The following is a 21,415-nucleotide window of genomic DNA, read 5'->3' as shown; positions in this document are numbered from 1 at the left end:
TTGCCTCACATGTGTCACAACATATAAACAAATGAATAAAATAAGGTCTATCAACAACTAAAAAAAATTAAAATGAGAATCATCATAAGTTGTCTAAACTGCTTTTAATGTACTATCATATCGAAGTAATCAGAACAATAAATGAATTTATTAATTTTAACTGCTATTGATGATGCTCAACTTTTTGTTCATAGGGTTTCACAAACTGGACTAAGCGAGATTTTAACCAGTTTATTAAAGCTAATGAGAAGTATGGAAGAGATGACATTGATAATATAGCTCGAGAGGTAGAAGGCAAATCTCCTGAGGAGGTCATGGAGTATTCAGGTTTGTATGTAATTTCAAATATGATGTTTTATTTTAACCTTATTCACTTACTCACCATCAATTTAATTGTGCCCTTGTTGAGGGATTTTTTAAAACTTTTAAAAAATAATGTTTTTTTTTAAATTTGCAGATGGAAACAATAACTTCATTTATTTATTTTTATGTGGTCCTAAGGATTGAAGCCAGTGCTTCATACATGCTAGGCAAATGCTCTACCACTGAGCCACAACTCCAGCCCCAGATTTTTAGAACTTTTGCAATTAAAATATAGGTGAAAGTATGAACTTTGTATTTCTATGAAAAGATTATAAGATTTATCATATAAACTATTGTTTTCTCTAGTAATTAGCTAATAGAAGATAAATGAAGCTCTGATAAAATGGTGGCTATTGGATGTACACCGACAGAATTAGTTTTCTACTTTCTCACCTCTGCAGTTTGGTTCTTTTCTCATCTAGTTCTGAGACTTCAGGTTCACTGGATTGAAATAGTCTTTTTTCTAGGTCATGCTTGAAGTAGAGAGTCCCTGTCAGGCCCATTTTGATGCTCAGACATCCTCAGGGTTCCAGTCTACTCCACTCAGGTCATGCAGATCTCTTTAATTCAAATCAAGCTAGAATAGATTTAAAAAATTGCTTGGATAAATCTAAATCATTTCATTAGTCTTTGAATCATCTCCCTCTCTTACTCAGCTGCGTCTTTGGTCTCAAACAGAATCAAATTAGCTGCTGCAGCATGTGGAGTTAATAATAATTCCCATGTCACAACACATCCAACCTCAGGCTTCTATAAAGAAATCTTATTAAAAATAGGTCAGTATGGAGGCTGGGGTTGTGGCTCAGTGGTAGAGCGCTTGCCCAGCATACGTGAGGCACTGGGTTCAATTCTTAGCACCACATATAAATAAATAAATAAGTAAAGGTCCATCAACAACTAAAATATATATATATATATATATATATATATATAAATTGGTCAGTATATCTGTTTTCTATATGTACAGCATAGGTTGAGCTCTCAAATTTAGTCTGAATATTAGCTATTTTAGAATCTAGAGCATTTTTATCGTATAGAAACAATGCTAAAATATATATGAGGTTTCTTTGCTAGCCCCCAAAGCCTGTTTAACTTTAACCACTGAAATTCTGTGTTTTTTTGCAGCAGTAGAAAAGAAACATTACCATAACAATAACCCAAGACTAATACATACTAGAAAAAGCTATTGATTTAACTAGTGCTAGTGTTAGAAGAAATAGAGGTTTAATTAGAGAATAGATACTTTGTTTTTCCTCCTGGAAATTTAAAAGAGTCTTCAAGTGGTTACCAAGAACTATAGAGGTTAGTTGTATTGAGTCTTTATTTCATATAATAATCAAGTCTTTGAACTTCCTTTTCCTTGATACCATTATGATATTCCTATTTCCATTTAGGTTTAACATGTAAGTTGAGGGCATTTGTTAGCTTAGAGAGGGGAACAATAGATGGGAGAGAAAAAATTGTAGCAGCAAGAGTTGAATGAAAAGAGTGTAAAGGGCATGGACAGAGATTCTGAAGAATTTTCTTTAGAAGATAAGGTAGCATCAGTTTGTGTGGAGTTACAAGGTAAATAATGATTCAAAAAGCTATCAGAGTGTGTAACTGAGTGATTAGAGCACTTCCCCTGAATGAATGAATTGATCCTTAGCACCACAAAAACAAAACAACAAAAAGATCATGTCGTATGTTCCCTCAAATTTGATGTTGGGCCAGGTAGCAATACCTCAGGACTATTTTAATTGCTGCCAACAAAGTTGGGGGCTGTGTCAGAGGGTGGGGAGATTAGAATGGGTTTATGCAGTTTGTTTCAAGAAGAGGAGAAATGAGTACAATTGGGTGTTCATAAGCATACAGTGTCTTATACAAAGTAGGCCATTTAAACATCTGTTGAATGATTGAGTGAATGAATAAATGAACACATGTGCTTATAAAAATTAGAGTACTAACATACCTTTCCTGATAGGCTTTAAAAATGAAGAATATGAGAATGTAGAGAATATCATTAGGTTGCTCTTCACTGAAGTCATAAGATGTGACATATTAATACAGCAGATTATTTGGCTCATCTATAAAATTTGGTTGGGTAACTCAGTAATTTGAATATTCTTCAGCATGTATCCAATTAAAATCTCAATGAGGTTTAAAGAAACAGTAGGTTACTGGAAATATTATAAGATTAGTGAGTGATTTCAGAAGCAAATCAATTTCAGTAGAAATTGCCACTTCATAGGAAAAATTGAAATGGCCTGTTGATAATGATTTTATTTTCATTTCTGTTGGCTAGGAACTATGTTCACATTTATGTGCTGCCCTCTCTTGTTTCACTTTATGTATTTGGCCCTTTATGTATTATGTTTGAGTAAAAAGCCTAGCTTAAATCAGTATCTGTAGTATCATTTGAAACTATAGTATCTGTAGTATCATTTGAAACTATAGTAATTTAGGATAATTAAAAATACCATATCTCATGAAAGGGAAATGGCTGACTTAAGGCATTGATCTTATTTTTAAATGAAAAGTTGGGAGCATTTAACAATTTAGCATATTATGTATACAGATGAATATGAATATTAATTTAAAAGATATAAGTTCACTCCATTCTTCCTGTTAGTTCTTTATTCTATAATCCCTTGGATTCATTTGCTTGAATGATACTAATTTAAAGGAATGGTTGTTTTTCAGCTGTTTTTTGGGAACGTTGCAATGAATTACAGGACATTGAGAAAATTATGGCACAAATTGAACGTGGGGAAGCAAGAATTCAGCGAAGGATCAGTATTAAGAAAGCTCTGGATGCCAAAGTACCGTATTTTATGTCAAATTATTAATAGATAATTTTATTTGATGTAGTGATTACTATGACTTTTTTTCACATTCCATTAAAAGTGCTATTTTGTTGAAATGTACAGATTGCAAGATATAAGGCTCCATTTCATCAGTTACGTATTCAGTATGGAACTAGCAAAGGAAAGAACTATACTGAAGAAGAAGATAGATTCTTGATTTGTATGTTACACAAAATGGGCTTTGATAGAGAAAACGTGTATGAAGAATTAAGACAGTGTGTACGGAATGCTCCCCAGTTTAGATTTGACTGGTTTATCAAGTCTAGAACAGCCATGGTATGTATTCCTTTGGTCAATTTTTTCATTTTGAAAAGTTTCAAACGTCATATATCTTCACCTAGGTTCTATAATTTTAATGTTTTGTCACTTGGCATATTCTCTCTTGCTCTATAAATGCTTATGAAAATATATATATGTTTATACATACATACATACATAGAATTGTATACACATGTGTAGCTTATATTTTATATTTAGAAATATGGAAGCATTTCTATATTCAGAAATACATATCTGCATTTTATATTCATAAGTACATTTCTGAACCACTTTAAAATAAGTTTCAAGCATATATGAGTGTTTATCTCTAAGTACTTGAGCATGTATCCTTCTTAAAATAAGTATGTATTCCTAGGTAGCCACAATCCCACCTGATAATTTTAACAGTGATTCAGTAATGTCCTCTAGTATAAAATCCATGAAAAATCTTTTCTAGTTGTCCCCAAAATATCTTTTATAGCTTTTTAAAAAATTGATGATCTAGCAAGGTTCACACATTGCATTTGGTTGTTGGGTCTCTTTGATGTTTTTAAAAATTTTTTTTTAATTACACATGGGCATAATATCTTTATTTTGTTTATTTATTTTTATGTGGTGCTGAGGATTGAACCCAGTGCCTCACATATGCAAGGCAAGCGCTCTGTCACTGAGCCACAACCCCAGCCCTCTTTGGTATTTTTTAAATCCACAACTTTCTCTTTTTATGACAATGACATTTTAAAGATGTTTAGGCTGGCTGTCTTGTAGAATACCCCATACTTCTTATCCTTTGCTCACTGTTAGATTTGGGTTTAATGTTTTTGGCAAGAATGCTACAGAAGTGGTATTGTGTGCTATCTGTTGCATGATATCATGAGAAATATCATGTCAGGTTGTTACACTGTTAGTGATGTTAAGTTTTGTCAGTTGATTAATATTGTGATCCCCAGAGCTCACCACTTTATGGTGCATTTTCCCCATTGTTATTAACCAGGTAATACTTGAGACTATGCAAATTACTTAAGGATTTATTTTTAATGAAAAGGAATTGTTGCCTATATTAAGTCTGTATAAGAAAACTATGAAATAGAGAATAATTACCTAAGAGTTATTTTATGTTTAGCTTCTGCAAATTTCCTCCTTAGAAAATGTGAATTGTGTTCCCGTGAAATTCTGGTGCTGCCTAGTAGTAGTGTTTATGATCATATTGAAATTCATGAAACATATCTTTGGTGTTGGATTTGTCAGTATTTTGTCAGCCAAGGTTATTAAGACAAAAATAGATTTACATAGCCTAAAAATTAAAAATAATTAGAAACTAACAGTCCAAACATGGATTTTGTGGCTAGTCATAAAATAGCATACATTTTTCTTAGTTGTTATCTATCATAAATATTTTCTTGTCCCAAAACTCATTGGGGTATAAAACAATGCTTCATATTTTAATTGACTCATTTTATATTTTTAGTTCAAGTTGAATAGAAAGAAAAATCTGAGTCATTCTACTGAAGACAGTAATTTTGGCAGATGCCTTTTGAAAATCAGATATTTCTTAAGACTTTAATGCAATTTTTGAATGTGCCCATCAAATGTATAGATGCAATAATGTTGGGAAAGCTAACAAATGCTTTAGACTAAGCCAGGATCCACAAGTAAAACTAGAGCAGTTAGAATAATGATTCAGTTCAATCTAGCAACATGACATTTACTGGGGATAAATGTGAAGTGCTGTACTTGTACAAAAGAATAAGAAGTATATGTTACCAAGATACAATAGGAAGAATTGAGGAAAGAATAAAAAGATTTAAGAGTTAATCCATAGCATGAAAGACTAAGGTGAGATATAGTGAAAGAATTGTTTGACAGGGTCCTTTGGATCATTGCAGCAGATTATTGAAGAACAATGTAGAATAGTTTTTAGCCTTTGAAAAAGAGATTCTGTTTTGACTGTCTGAAGATTTTGGCAGTGAGATTAGTTGACCTTTTAAGGTGCCATCTAGCTCAGTGCATCTATGACCTTGTTTAGCAGAGAATTCTTTTCAGAAGCCATGCATTTAAAATTTTTAGCCATTTGTGGTTTTGTGCATGTAATGACATAATTTAGGGCAGCATCAACAGCTTGTAAAGATTTGTCAGTGAATCGTACTTTAGAACATACATAACCTTTTTTGTAATGGACCATTTATTGAATTCTGACTTTTATTACAGTGGTATTTTACTAATTTTTTTAAAGGTTGAGAGCTTATTGCTGTTTTCAGTTTGTGAAATCATTAAACTAAAACAGTAGGATGAATGAGTAGTATGAATATTATTATAGAACTACATAACCTTCTTTCATTTTCCAAGAAAAAAACCAGTATATTATTAACAACCACTAGATGTCTCTGAACGCCCTTGTAAAGAATATGTTTTTCCTCCATCTTCTTTTTACAAAACCTTTACCTTTGTACTTTCTTTACCCAGAGATTTAAATCTCTAGTGTATTTTCCAAAAAGCAGATATTAGATGTATAGGTGATAACAAAATGAAATATTTATTTTGTCTATTAGAAATGAAGACATCTCTCCTTCAATACCTTAAAAAAGGTGAAATTTCTGATATCCAAAAAATCTTTAAAAATACTGAGTATTTTATTTCATATTTAAATGTTGATTGAAAGCTTTTCTTATTAATTGTTTTATCATTACAATTTGATTTCCCTTTTAGTTAATGGATAATTTTTGCTTATATTTCTGAATTTAGAGTATAAATGACATAATTTTAAAATTTGCATACCTCTGTACCATCCTTTTGGAAAATATGATAATATCTATAACTTGGGAATTTTAGGAATAGATTATTATTTCTAGGTGATCTCTTTCCTACTCATTTTTAAAATAACTCTTCCTTTATAGTGAATCACAGTCATAATTTAGGAAGAGAAACCTCCCCCCTCGAAAGAAGCAGCTGTGATTTCTGAAAGAAAAACAGTTTGTTTCATTTAAAAATCCCATCTTAGAAATACAGAGGATGTAATTTGATTCATGTGTCACTGTGTTTCAATTAAAATCCTACTAATGATTGAACCCAGCTTACTTAAAAAGCTATCTTTGAAAATATAATCTTGTTTAAAGATGGCTCTTTTCTTTCCCAGAGACACCAATAAGTAGTGTGAAATACTTATTAGAAAAAAAGTAGAAATCTTAGTAGTTATATTTTATGCAGGGATCTCAAAGTACTGAATTCATGGCTTCTGACTTAACTAACAATCACAAAGTGCTTAAAGGCACAAACCTCCACTTCCAAATATGCCTCACTTTGAAAGCTTTCAGTTAAAGGTTGAAGATTTCTTTGAGGCTCTTCTCCATTTAAAAATGCTGGCTATACAAAAGAGAAGATGAGTTTCAGTTCCATTTCTCTGTGCTAAAAAGTTTGTGATTTTTTTTCTCTTAGAACTTGTGTGGTCTTTAAGCAAGTAATCAGTGTCTATTGAACTACATAAACAAGTAAGAAAGATAGGCTAAACTCAGAGTTTTCAGCTCAGAGCATATGAATTGCTCTACCATTTTCTTCTGAAGAAAAATATCTTCTATAGTATTTTCATTTTCCAATGCTGTGAATTGAACTCGGGGCCTTACATTTGCTAGGCAGGCTTTCTGCCAACTGAGCTGCATCTCTAGCTCTTTAGGAAAAATATCTTAGAATGGGCCTTGGTATTAGTATATAAAAAAACCTATCAGAATTAAAAGGATTTTTTTCTTTTACCAAATGTCCATAAGAGGAAATGATAAAACTGTATTTACTTATGTTTATGGTGCTGGGAAATATTATGTATAGTGTCTTTGGTTTAATGCTTGCCAACTCCTTTATCCACATTAGCTCATTAATTTTCTTGCCATTTCCTTTAGGGACTGAGTGTCAGGATACTATCCCTGTTCATTTAGCAACACACTAACATGATTGGGAAATTTGAGAATTTGAGAGGTTCAAAAGTCATTTTACTGCACAGCACTCATGGGAGAGGTCCCCAGTGTACAATTAGTAATGTCCTGTACATTTTCAGGACCTTCTAAATACTTAAAATAGAAAAAGCAGTATTTAATTCTGTGAAAAAAGAACATTTCTTGATAAAACATGTACCATATCCTTTACAGGGTTGCTTTAACTCTTAATTGAGTTTTAAAATTCTTACCTTTTAATCTCTGGGGAGCCTTTATTCTTTTCTCTTCAGCCAGCTCAAGAAGCTGTGTGTGCATTGCCTGTGGCCATGTAAGTTAGAGTTGAAGCTGAGTATTAGTAATTAGTCATTACAATTACCCTGTCTTTTGCAGTAGTTTAAATGAATTTTTCTGATAGCATCTCGGAGAGAGACTCACACACTGTTGAATACAACATAATAAAAATTTCATGTTATTACTGTTTGTTTTCAGATCACAACTTTATTATTAATGAAAGTGTTCCTTATTTAAAAGTAAGAAAATGATATTCCTTATTAGAACTGTAGGAGAAAAAATATACTTCTTAGAAAATATTGCTATAGATATTTATTAACTTGCTTCTCATTTTATAGGTTTATCACAACAGCTAGTAAATGTTAATTAGGCTATTGGTTCAGCACAGGATATTTTATAAATTTTCTTGTCAGTCAGAAAAGATTTTTTTGTAGATATTTTAGAAGAATAAAAGTAAATCTATCTCTCTTTTTTTTTTCTTCTGTGGTGTTAAGTATTGAACCCAGGGACTTACATATGTTAGGTAAATATTCTACCCCAGCCCTTTAGAAGAACAAAAGTGAAATTAAAAATTTACCTACTTGTTCTATAGTAATAATAACAACTTCTCTTTGTTGGTTATGAAGCTTAGTTAGTCTAGGAAATTTCCAAGAGAAAGACTACATATGATTTTGTAGTTAACAATTAGAACATTATTACATTCTTTTTTTAATATTCATTTTTTAGTTGTAGTTGGACATAATTCATTTATTTTATTTATTTATTTTTATATGGTGCTGAGGATTGAACCCAGGGCCTTGCACATGCTAGGCAAGTGCTCTACCACTGAGCCACAAGCCCAGCCTCAGAGCATTACATTATTAATGAAATATGATAAATATGAATAATACATTGGTAAAATTGGTAATCTGTAAAATATATTGATAAGTTATTTTTGATTATAGAATTAAAATACTAAAAATCAAATATATTTAAATACTTATAGAGGTCTGTTACTCCTCATTAATCTAAAAGACTAAAATGTCCCTTTTCTACCTTAATTTTGAAAAGTTCCTGTCACAGAAGGATATACAAAGGAGGTAGTTTTTAACTTTGCCTTGTAGCAAAGGAATCAAAAGAATAGCTTTACAGAAGAGGTCCTTCTTGGAACTAAGTCTTGAAAAACTGGAAGGAGTTGGCCATGAGGATACATTACAGGTTGTGGAAATAGGATACACAAAGGTATAAATGAGCCCAGCATATTCAGAAACTACAAGTAGGCTGGAATGCTATGGTGTGAGTGGGGAAGTACTGGAAGAGGAGGCTGGAAAAGTAGTTGGCAGCCACATGAAGACTTTGAAATGGGTCATTCATTATTCTGTAGAAAGTGGGGAATTATTTAAAGATTGTAACAAGGCAGTGACATGATCAGATTTGCATTTTTAAAAATACTATTCTGGTGAAAGTTGGTTACCTCACCTATCATCAATGTTAATGATTTTCAAATGTATATTTTTACCTTTTTTCTGTTCATCTTTTTTTCTTTCCTTAGCTAATATTCCTCTATCTGCCCCAGAGTCATTTTTTTCCTAATGCCCTTTTAACTTAATGTACAATTGGTTGTATTTATAGAGACCAGCAAAGCACTTTGCTCAGAGTAGGCATTTGGTGAACACATGAGCTTGGAACTTTTATACTTAGTTTCTTTCTATCCTATAGACTCCTACAGTTGCACCAGATTTGGATAGAATGTGAGGAAATATGTCAGTGTGTTGGAGTCCATTTTGTTCCTTTTAGTCTACCTTTTTCGAATGATAGATTTTGACTGTCATCCCTGCAGCTGTTATTTATTCATAGTAAATTTTTTGAATAGCCAGTTGAAAGTTTCATGTTTTATTACACAGCTGTTGTATTTGATTTAGAACCCGGAACTGTTCTAACAATCAGAAATACAGTTAATGCACTAATAGGAGTCCATTTTAGGTATTTATATTTACACGTCATCTTGTGAGAAGATGACATTATATTTTATAAATAACAGTGCTTAAGTGGCAGCAGTTATGTGAAAGCATCATAACATTGAATACTTATTTGAGAAATTTAGGATATACTCATATGAATATTAACTCCCATTTAACTGCCAATGTTCTTGGGTTATAAGAATTCTACTATAGACTGCCATTGCTTTTTGTTACTGTGACAGAAGTTCAAAAGTGACTTGGAATCTGGGAGGAGGTAACATAGGTAGTGTATAAAAAAGAGCAAAGGAGAAAAAAAACGCTCATTTTGTTTTACTAAGAATTGTAAGAGAATTACCCTGACATTATAAAATTTTACCCACAAATTCACAGGCACAAATGCGGAGTGAATTTTTTTTTGCCCTTGCTCATTGAGCCGCTTTTGACTTTCCATTGTAATAGGCACAGACCTTCTGTCATTCAGACTTAGGTAGGCTTAGTGTCTAGGATTTTAGTACATAGGAAATGTAATGTGGAGCCTCTTTAATCTCTTTCAGTAAGTCACTTCAAGTCTACTGATGCTTTCTGTGTCTTTTGAATTGGTACTTTGAAGCTGAGTATTCGGGCAAAGGATATTTGAACTTGGTGCCCAGGGTAATTGATGTTCATCACACACTTAGGAGCAGTAGTGCTCACTGCAAACATTACATAATTTGTTAAAGGTATTCTAGTATATACATCCTGGCATTCAAAAATTGATACTTGAATGACTTCACATTGAGTAAACTCCTTAGCTATTAGGAAAGTATGAAAAAATGAGGTAGCCCAATTTTGTTTAAAGGAAATCTAAAATCTGTAGTTTAAAATGGGGCTTGGCAAACTGGCCCAGCACCTGTTTCATGTGGCTTGTAAGCCAAGAATAATTTTTACATTTTTAAGTGCATGAAGGAAATCAAAAGAAAATAGGGATGTGAAAATTATAGAAAATCCAGTGTTAGTGTCCCAAAATAAGGTTTTATTGGAACACAGGTACACATTTATGTATTATCTATGGCTATTTTCATGCTAGAATGGCAGAGCTGAGTAATTGTAACAGTGTGTCATCTACAAAGGTGAAAGTATTTACCATGTGGCTCTTTAAAGAAAATGATGTACTGATCTCTGGTTTAAAAGAATGTGTGAGAAAAGAGGAAAGAAAGAAATAATATGACCAAGGGTCAATATGTTACACTGTTCTTTGAGAAAAGGGTTAAATGGAGGATGGATAAAGGCAGAAGATATTGAGCCTAAAAGAAGGGTGTTTGTGGGCCAGGGGATGATTATGGTGGAGGCAAAGGAGCATCCTTGTAATATTTGAAGGATTGGCACACAGAAGAGGGAATCAGCTTATTCTCTGTGACTACAGAAGTTGGATATAGATCCAACTGTGGGAAACCATTAGGTAATAAATTGTACCTTTGTATAAAGGAACATTTCTGAATTGTTCATAGGTAGTATACCTAGCCTTAGGAGGTAGTGAGTACTCCGTAGTTGAAAGAATTCAGAGAGGCAGACTGTATGTCTCATCAGCAAGTATCTAGTAACATATTCAAGCATCCATTTGAATTTTTTTTTGGTACTAGGGATTGAACCCAAGGGGCATTTACCCACTGGGCCACATTCCCAGCACTTTTTATTTTTTTTTATTTTCAGTTAGGGTCTCACTAAGTTGCTTAGGGCCTCATTAACTTGCTGAGGCTTGCCTTAAACTAGCAATCCTCCTGCCTCAGCCTCTTGAGTTACTAGGATTATAATTGTGTGCCACCACACCCAGGCATGCATTTGATATTTAATGTTAAGTCCTTTCCAATCTTGAGAGTCTATGATTTTATGAACATGCACTAGTGAGAATCTGTATCAAGCAAAGATTTCTGAGTACTGAATATACATTTGATTGCATTCTCGTGCTCAAAAAATCGTCAGTGTGATATTTATACTAAATTATGTAAAATTTCCTTAGTTCCATGTTCTTAATTCCTAGGTTCTTCATACTTGGATCTTAGCCTTAGCCATCACTTTTCTCTGGTACAGCATTTGTCAAGGTGGCTTCTACCAAACATTGTTCCAGAATATGTAAATTAATGATGTATAGAAAAGGGTTCTGATTTCAAATAGTTGGAACATGCTGACACTAAATTCTGTTACTGACACTTCCAATCTACATTAGAATGCTAAAAATTCTTGGGCTGGGGATGTGGCTCAAGCAGTAGCGCCTCGCCTGGCGTGCGCAGGGTGCTGGGTTTGATCCTCAGCACCACATAAAAATAAAATAAAGATGTTGTGTCCACTGAAAACTAAAAAATAAATATTAAAAAATTCTCTCTCTCTCTCAAAAAAATAATGCTAAATATTCTTGAGAAGTCTTGACATGAATAAGTTTACTTAACCTTTTTAAACTCTAGCATTTCCCAAATGTTTGAACTTTTTTTTCTTTTGCCACAGTTGTTACTACAGAATGGTTTTCCATTTGTCATTTTCCTATTCTCTTCTGTTGTCTTTATTGTTTTTACATCTTTCTTCCTGTTGTGTGCCCTTTTTCTCTGACTTCATTCCTAAATGATGAGAGAAGTAATTAAACTAAAAAACTGTACATACAGTTTGAGGCCCCCTGTAACCCCAGGAAAACAGGAAGATAAACAGGAAGATAAGAATTCTAGGTGAATATTTAAGAGGAAAAATGATGTGTAAAAGTGAAAATGACATGGAAAAGGAAAAATGAAAGTTCTTTTCACTTGAAATTTCTCTAGTCATTTCATCCTCACTTACTCAGCAAGTCACTTTTTATTGATAATCTAGCCTTTCTCCTTGTAATTTCTTATATTTTACTGGTGTTCTGTTTATGGTGTCATCTGCTTAATTAGGCAGTCTTGAAGTGTGTGGATAAGAAATAGCATTGCTATTTCAGATATTGTGACATGACCTATGCTAGGAAGGTGACATCCATACTGGTTCATTCCTTGATGCCTTCCTTTAGAATTAGATTATTTTTCTTTGTCTGGAATAGTTAGTGACAGATCAAAAGGAAGAAGGTAAGAATTTATTATACAGTCTATTTTTAATCATTTTGAGATATTCTACTTCCCTGCATATGAGACTGTCTGAAAGTATTAGTTTTTTCCTTGAATCATTTATATAAACCATGAATATGTATTTAAATATATCTGCAGACATGGGTGACTATTACTTATCGAGAATAATAACAGCCAGAGGGTGTAGCTTAATGATTCAAGAATTACCTTCATATAAAGACTCTATCTAGTCTCCCTAGAAACCAATGATCAAATCTCATTAGGCTCAATTTAGCCCTTTATATAATAGATAAATTGAATAACATGCTGTTTAATTTGTATGTGTATTATTGAATGAAGCTATGAAGAATATTTGGTCTGCATATTAAAGAAATCACCATTGTTTTGGTAAGTAAGGAAAATTTCAGTGTTATTTTTTTCCCCCTAAATTACTTAACCTTGGGTAGTTGGGGATGCACAAAAACTTGAATATTCCTGTGTTATGTAAGATTGTCTTAAATTGATGAACAGTACTTTGCTAATGAATACTTTTTTCTGATTTGATTTTTGGCCTCTTTGGGGACTTGAATTAGAAAGTAGAAAATGCTTGAATAGTTGCTAAAGTTTCTGAATGTAACATTTCCTATGTTGTATGCTATTTTCTGCTTTTTATTTGGAAAGATAAAAAACTATACTTTAAAAAAATCATATGCCAAAATTTGAAAAATATAGCTTAGTATAAAAGAAATGTAAAGATAAAGGGAAGACCAGTAATGTCAAAGAAGGGAGATCGAGAGGTAGAGTGGAGGGATGGGTAAGGAGAGGCAGTGCAGAATGAATTCTTTAAAAGTCATGATATGGCTGGGTGCAGTGATGCATGCCTGTAATCCCAGTGCCTTGGGAGACTGAGGCAGGAGGATTGTGAGTTCAAAGCCAGCTTTAGCAAAATCGAGGTGCTAAGCAACTCAGTGAGATCCTGTCTCTAACTAAAATACAAAATAGGGCTGGGGATGTGGTTTAGCGGTCAAGTGCCCCTGAGTTGAATCCCTGGTAACCCCCCCCCCCCCGCCAACACACACACACAAAAGAATCATGATATGTGTATATATAAATATGCCATGGAGAATTTCACCTTTATGCATAAGTAAAAAAAAACAATCAAATATAAATAGACAAGCAAAAGGAAGGCTAGTAGCATAGAGGAAGGAGAGTGGGAGAGGGGAGAGAGTATGGGAGGGAAAATGGGGGATCATGAACTGAAATCAAATTCCATGCAGTATGAGCATGTTGGGATGAACCCAACTACTAACTTAACTATAAAGCTCTAATTTAAAAAAACAAAGCAACAACGACAGAAGTTGCCCATTCAGCTCCTTGAGAGGCTGAGGCAAGAGGATTGCTTGAGGCTAGTAGTTCCAGGCTAGCTAGTTCCAGGCTAGCCTGTGCAAACTAGCAAGACCCTGTCTCCTTTAAAAAAATCAGAACATAGTGGCACACCATTTGTAATCCCAGTGACTCAGGAAGCTAAAGAAGGAGGATTGCATATTAGAGGCCAGCCTGGCAACTTAGTGAGACCCTGTCTCAAAAATGAAAAGGGCTGGGGATATAGCTCAATGGTAGAGTGCCCCTGTGTTCAACCTTCAGTACTGTAAAAAAATTACCTGTAGTCCTACTTTCAGAGATAGCTACTGTTAACTACTAGTCACATTGTTGTTAATATTCTGTGTATTGTTTCCCAAATAGTTAGCTCCTGGTGTTCTCTATAAACACTACTCTAAACATGATTCTGAAATCTTTGTTTATATCTGTTATTTCCTAGAATAAGGTTCTAAGAACGCAACTGTTATGTCAGAGATATAAAATTTTAAAAATATTTTTTTGATTTTTCCAACTTGCTTTCTAGATAGGTAGTGTATTAGTCTGCTCATGCTGCCATAACAGAATACCACAGATTAGGTGGCTTAAGCAATAGAAGATTGTTCTCTCACAGTTATGAAGACTGGAAATCCAAGATCAATGTGCCAGCAGAGTTGGTTTTTGGTGAGGCCTCTCTTCCTGGCTTGCAGATGGCTACATTATGCACATGGCTCTTTCTCTGAGTGTGGAAGAGGTGGGGGAGGGGGAGAGAGAAACAGACAGATATCTGATGTCTCTTGATCTACTTTTAAAGACATTAGTCCTATTGGGTAAGTGCCTGCCCTTTTAATCTCATTTAAGCTTGTTCAACTTCTTAAAGATCCCGTCTGTAGATATAGTCACATTGAGGGTTAGGGCTTTAACAGATGAATTTGGAGGACACAGAACCATCCATATCAGGTGGTAACATTGACATTCAACATTAGTGAATGAGAGTTCACATTTTACCATCTTACTGCCAGCACCAAATATGTACACTGTGTGTGTGTGTGTGTGTGTGCGCGCGCGCGCCCGCGCCCATAAGCATGCACATATCATTGCTAATTTGATAGAAATTGCATTGTTCAGCTTTGCATTTCTTTGATCCATAGTTTCAGTGAAACATTTTTAAAAAGTTTGAACATTTTTGTGAGATTTCTATTCATATACTTTGACCATATTTTTTGTTGTTGAAGTTACTTGCCCATAAAAAATGCATTTTCATTTGAGTATTAACTATTTTGAATTTTGTCACATATTTTTTCTTACACAGAAAAAGAATCATATTTTAAAATGTTATTTATTATTTGGTATGAACCATTATTTACCTTTAAAATATAGCACAGTATACAGGGTTAATAATATATGAATTTCCATAATAATGAATCATATGTTTAATGCTCAGAATACATTCATAAAAACTTTTATAGTTGAGATGCATTGATTTGCTGGCAGTGCAATATAGGAAGTGGCAAGGTTAATGCAAAAATCTTTTCAGGTATTATTTACTCTGAATTAGTAAATATAGCAGTGTTTCCTGAAATATACTCCCCAGAACTCTGATCCTCCAGGATGTCTGATGAGAAGACACTTCTGTTGGTTAAGTAGCTTTGGGAACTGCTGCATCCTATGTCCCCTTCATAGTGACTCATGGTGCACATCAGGAACTGAAAGGCTCTAAGAAACCCTGTAGTAAACAAATTTGTTCTGAGTGTCTCCCAAACTTATTTTGTCCATAGAATATATCCCCCTACTTTAGTTTTTTTTATGTGATTTACATTAACTTTTTATTTTGAAATATTTATAAATTCACAAGAAATTATAATTTGTCATGCATTCTTCACCTACTTCCTCCAGTGATACCATCTTGCATAACTATAGTAGTATTTATTACATGACAACTAGGAAATTGCCATTAGAATAATCCACAGAGCTTATCCAGAATTCATCAGTTATACGTGTATTTGTTGGTGTACGTATGTTTCAGTGAAGTTTTACTATGAATGGATTTGTGTAACCACCAGCGCCACAGTACTCCATTATGTTCTCTATAGTCATGCCCACTCCCCCCCACTGACTTTTGACAATCAATCTCTCATCTCCATTTGTATAATTTTGTCATTTTAAGAATGTTATGTAGGGCTGGGGTTGTGTTTCAGTGGTAAAGCATTTGACTGGCACATGTGAGGAGCTGGGTTTGATTTTCAGTACCACATAAAAATGAATAAATAAAGGTATTGTGTCCATCTACAACTAAAAATGTATTTTTTAAAAAAGAATGTTATATAAATGGAGTAATGCTATATATAATCTTTTGGGGTTGATTTTTTTTTTCACTTAGTATCTTTGCTTGAGGTTTATTCAGGTGAATTTATATATCCATAGTTCTTTCCATTTTATTGGTAAGTGGTGTTCCATGGTGTGGATGTACCACAGTTTGTTTAACCAATCATCCATGAAATGATATTTACTTCCACCCCTATGTTGGGTGGAATCTATTAATATTCTGTGTGAATATTTTTCTGAAAAAATGCTAGATTAAAAATTGTTTCCATAGAAATGATTCAGTTAAAGAATTGTCTCCTTTTTAAAGATCACTACTTATGGAAATTAAGTATATTATTATTTTTTAGGAATTCCAGAGACGATGTAACACTCTTATTTCATTGATTGAGAAAGAAAATATGGAAATTGAGGAAAGAGAGAGAGCAGAAAAGAAGAAACGGGCTACTAAAACTCCAATGGTAAAATTTTCAGCATTTTCCTAACTTATAGGTAGATCCCATTTTTTTACATAATTAAAATGCCTATATTATGTTTAATGCCAAAATGATACATATTATAAAAACTGTTTTTATGAAATGCTAATTTGTTTTGGACAGAAAAAGAATTATACCACAAGCAAATGTTTACTATTTGTTTTTAGAAAATATGGTTAGGAAAACCCTAGTAACAGGTCTGAGTATTTAAAAAATTCCTCATGAATCTAACTAGAAGCAAAATGCAAGTAAAATCCTTTGGATTGAGACTAGGCTGTTTTGGGGGAAGGAGGGGGGTACAGGAGGGTTGGGATGGTAATAAAGTTGAAACTGGGAGTTCTGATTTGATCAAATGGAACCATGAATGCAAATGAGATTTTTGAGCAGATAAAGCTTTACTTGGTACTAAGTTAACTGTTGGATAATAAGATAACTTGATTTTAATCCAGTCAGGTTGACTTGTATATCTATAATTTAAAATATTCTTTAGTGGATCATATTATTTGAGTGTGCTTAAGTAAATTCCATATTTCATCAAATCTAAGATGCCTTCCATTGTAAGACACAGCATTAGTTTACATATCACTAAGAAAAAATGCTGCCAAGTATAGTTTGTCATCAGTTGTAATATGCATCCTGATTTCAGAGATGCAAAAATGTGAAAGTAATGTGCATCATAGAAGATATGAAATATGGTGTGTAATCTATTGTGAATTTTTAAAAAATAGTATTCATAAATAAAATTTTGCCCAGAAATTTTAAGTATTAAGTAGTTCTTTAAGATAAGAGTACATTTATAATACCATGTGTAAGTAGATACTTGATGACTATTTTTGATGGATATCATGTCTTTTCATAAAAAAGATACATCTTTGAAGGTTATTTTACATTTGGGTTATATAGTTTGTTGGGCTATATAGAACATGAACTGTGAGTATAACATTGAAGTGAATATTCATGTTAAAATTTTTTTTTAATGCATTTACATCCTAGATTTAACATTGTTGGGCCATTTAAAAATGTGCATATTGGAGCAGAACATTAAATCTGTTTCCATTTTAGTCACAGAAAAGAAAAGCAGAGTCAGCTACTGAGAGCTCTGGAAAGAAGGATGTCAAGAAGGTGAAATCCTAAAGCCTAGAAATAAAGTTTTAAATGGGAAACTGCTATTTTCTTGTTCCCATCTTCAAATGCTAATTGCCAGTTCCAGTGTATTCATGGTACTCTAAGAAAAATTTCATTGGTTTTGATTTCTTGCATATTTTATATATTTTACAATGCTTTCTACCTGAAATGTGTAGCTTTATATTTTATGCATTCTAGTATTTTTGTGTACTGTATTTTGTGCATTTCATGTCTTCATCAAAATCCTCTCAGTCCTTGTTTTTTTGAAGCTTGTGCTGAGGTTTTAGCTTTTCTATGTTTTATATGCCGCTGCTTTGAAAGAGAACCTAGATTCTATAGCTGTATTATTGTTGTTTCATACTTTAAATTTATATGGCTGTGGAAAATGAATTAAAATGATTTGAGGAGAAAGACTTTTTCACTTCTTTGTTGCTTTCTTTTCTATTGAGTCTGGGCTTGTATGTGTTACTGCATACTGTGATTAGCATAATAATTGTTTCTTTGAGGTCATCTAAATATTTTTTTTCCTAAAGGAATAAAGGGTGAGAAAAGAAAAATATTAAAAAACCTAATATTTGATACTGTGCTTGCTGTCAGTATGCATTACATTTAAATTATTCTCTAAATATTCAAGTGGGAAAATATAATAAAGAAATGTCTATAAGAAATTTAATTATTTCCTGTTTTTTGTGCAGTAGAAAGCAGTTGTGTTTACTCAATTGTATTGCTCACTACTATGTATTTGGTCAAAAGCTAAAGCTTTGCTTGCTGACTTGTGCATCATCTTCTGTCCCATAGAGCCAGTTTACAGGAGTCTGGGTGTAACATGTAGATATATTAACAAATAAATCAAAAGTTTGAAATAAGTACTATGCATCACATAAGAAGGGCAGCTGTATTCATTAGGAATGCAGTTATGCTTGGGTACCAATCTCAATGTGTCATAGGATTTACAAACTGAGAGTTGTTAATTTCTTGTTCACACTACGTATCCCATGCAGGTCAGAGAGTTGTGGGATGGGAGGGGTTTACTCCACCTAGTCATTCAAGGTTCCAGACTGACTAATGCTCTGCTGTTTTGTAGCTGTTCCACTTTTCAGCTGCCACTATGGGAAATAAATGAGAGACTAGATAATGTCATGTAGACTCTTCAGTGCCTCAGCCCAGAAGTGTCACATGTCACATCCTCTTATATTTCATTGACCCCAAACTAGCCACATGGTCCTGTATACCTGCAAAAAGGTTGACAAATATAGGTGAACAAATGGAATGTTTTACATTACTGCATTCACTACGCTGCTCCTTGGCTCCAAACTCCAATCAAATGCTCTTAGTGCTGGGGATATAGGTCAGTTGATAGAGAGCTCTTAAGTCCCAAATCAAATTTTAGAATTTCCTGCTCCAGTGAGATGAAAACTATCATCAGTATCCTGAGCTGGAGACAGTGATACCTATGAGAGTTTTGCTGGTACCCCCAAGTTCTGTGCATTAGAAAACAACCCACTGATGGCCTGGAATGTGATCAATCAGTTTGGCCTTTCTTTTCCCAGGGAGGAATAAAGATAGAGAGTGGGAGCAGGTACAGTTTTAGGATCTTTGAACACTTTGGTGGAAATTTAACAATCTTTACTTCTTGTTCTTTCTCTGGTAACCCAAAGTGGTTAATAGCTGAACTGTATGTGACTGTCTACCTTAAAGGAGGAAATTTACAGGTAAGTTCTTCCAGCCTTTTCATTGGGGCCATTTCCCTGATCCATACATTAGTTCATATGAGCCTTCCTTGTACCAAAGAGATGTGAAATTCACTCCCCCCAAGGCTGTCAATGAATGCTTGTGATATCATCCTTAGACACTTAGGAAATGGTTTTACTCTGGACTCGAATTAAAGATCACACTATATATTTGGCGAAAAATTTACCACCTACCCTGTTTCTCATCTTGAAGGATACAGAGCTACATCATTGAACCTAGCCTACCAAGAAGACTCATACAATGATCACCAGATGATAACATAGCCCAAATAATACTATGTTGGAGATACAAAATTCCCTAAGTCTGAATATGAGACCCCTCTTATTGTCAAATTTTTACAGAGGAATTAAACTCCCAAAAGTTCCAGCAAAGAAATTTCATTTCAAACAAGAAACCTAGATTGACAGGGTAGTGTCCTTAGGTCTGGCTGCCATGTTGGGGAGAGAGACTAGGGGAAGCAGAAGAGAGTAAAAGTACAATGATCCTGCCTACCAGCAAAAACAGTCCAATGGTTGTACTGGAATCTGACCTAATCTGATTACTTTTTGGAAGAATGTGCAAGGAGGAATGTTGAGCATAGGAACAGGGACACTGAGGGATTTATTTTCACTCAAAGCCTCTATCTGTTGAAGATCAGAGATGAACAGGTTTCCCAGTAATCCTAGGGCTTCTGGAGAGGCCCTCATAAAATATCTGCCTTGGTTGATTTGGTCCTTTGAGACCTTCCAGTTAAAAGAAGTTACAGATCTAGAATCTTTGCAGGTATCCTATTTATTAGTTTTTTTGTTTGAAAATCCTCTGTTCAACTGGTGAAATTACCCACTGTCACTAAAATAAAGTGATGTTTCCCATAATTACTGGCAAAGGTCACCACTGTGGTCTGTTGTCCCTCCTCCGTTGTGTGGTAGTCAATGAAGTAGTTAAGTTATCCAGGTCAGTGTCAAGGCCCATGGCTGATGTCCACATTGGTTTCTGTCCAGCCAGGTGTCCTTACCAGCTCCTGAAATCAAGTTGCCATCAATTTCAAACTTCTATGATTATTTCATCCCATGTCTTCTTCATTTATTCTAACTAAACTATCCTACCCAATAGACAAGGGGTAAAATTTTCCTGTGGTTCAAATATTATGTAGCAAATGCTGTCTGTTGTGTCCCCTATCCTTTGGCCTTATCATTTCTGTGCACACCAGCTGATTTTTAACTATTGATATCTCTTTGAGGCTTCCTCAGAAGGCCTGAAAGACTTCTCTGACCTCTGCTTGATAGGGTGTAAGAGCTGGGAGTTAACACCTCTGGGAATGGCTCTCATCTAAAAACAGTTGGGAATTGGTGTGTATGTACCCCAGCTTTCACTCCTTGAGAAAAGTAACTAAGGTACATGATTTATATGGTTCCCCAGAGTTCATGTGATTGAACTCCAGTTACCCACAAGAGTAGATATCTGAATAATACAGTCATTATTGGCTTCTTTCCTTTTCCTGTATCATTTCCTACTCCCCAGTAGGTGTTTCCTGAGGTTAATTCTTAAACTATTCACATTAGAATCTTTGTCTCAGCCTCTGTTTCGGGTGAAATCCAAATTAAGACACTTACCCTTATATGCATAGCTCTTTGTAGCCCTTTGTTAATTCCTAAAATGATATAGGGTATTTGAAGAATAGCATATCATTAATCTGTTCTTAGAAGATCTACCTCTCTATGAAGAGTTAGTACTGTGCTTAAA

At 33.9% G+C, this 21,415-nt stretch overlaps 1 protein-coding gene across 3 annotated transcripts in view; it reads left to right on the top strand.

The window, feature by feature from the left end:
• Smarca1 (SNF2 related chromatin remodeling ATPase 1) overlaps positions 1-18,573 on the top strand; it is an 83,011-nt gene extending 64,438 nt beyond the window's left edge. For 2 of the 3 annotated variants that reach the window (XM_077106302.1, XM_077106300.1), the window contains 5 exons: positions 195-327; positions 3,046-3,164; positions 3,273-3,485; positions 16,691-16,801; positions 17,879-18,573. In XM_077106302.1, the coding sequence (XP_076962417.1) occupies positions 195-327; positions 3,046-3,164; positions 3,273-3,485; positions 16,691-16,801; positions 17,879-17,950 (648 nt within the window). In that variant the 3' untranslated portion in view covers positions 17,951-18,573. Of the gene's footprint in view, positions 1-194; positions 328-3,045; positions 3,165-3,272; positions 3,486-16,690; positions 16,833-17,878 lie in introns of all 3 variants that reach the window. The other variant, XM_077106301.1, reaches the window with a different exon arrangement.
• The last annotated feature ends 2,842 nt before the right edge of the window (positions 18,574-21,415 follow it).

The sequence above is a fragment of the Callospermophilus lateralis genome, chromosome X, assembly GCF_048772815.1.
Source record: "Callospermophilus lateralis isolate mCalLat2 chromosome X, mCalLat2.hap1, whole genome shotgun sequence".
NCBI lineage: Eukaryota > Metazoa > Chordata > Mammalia > Rodentia > Sciuridae > Callospermophilus > Callospermophilus lateralis.
Note: the sequence above shows the minus strand (reverse complement) of the source record. Positions and strands in the feature narration are given on the sequence as shown.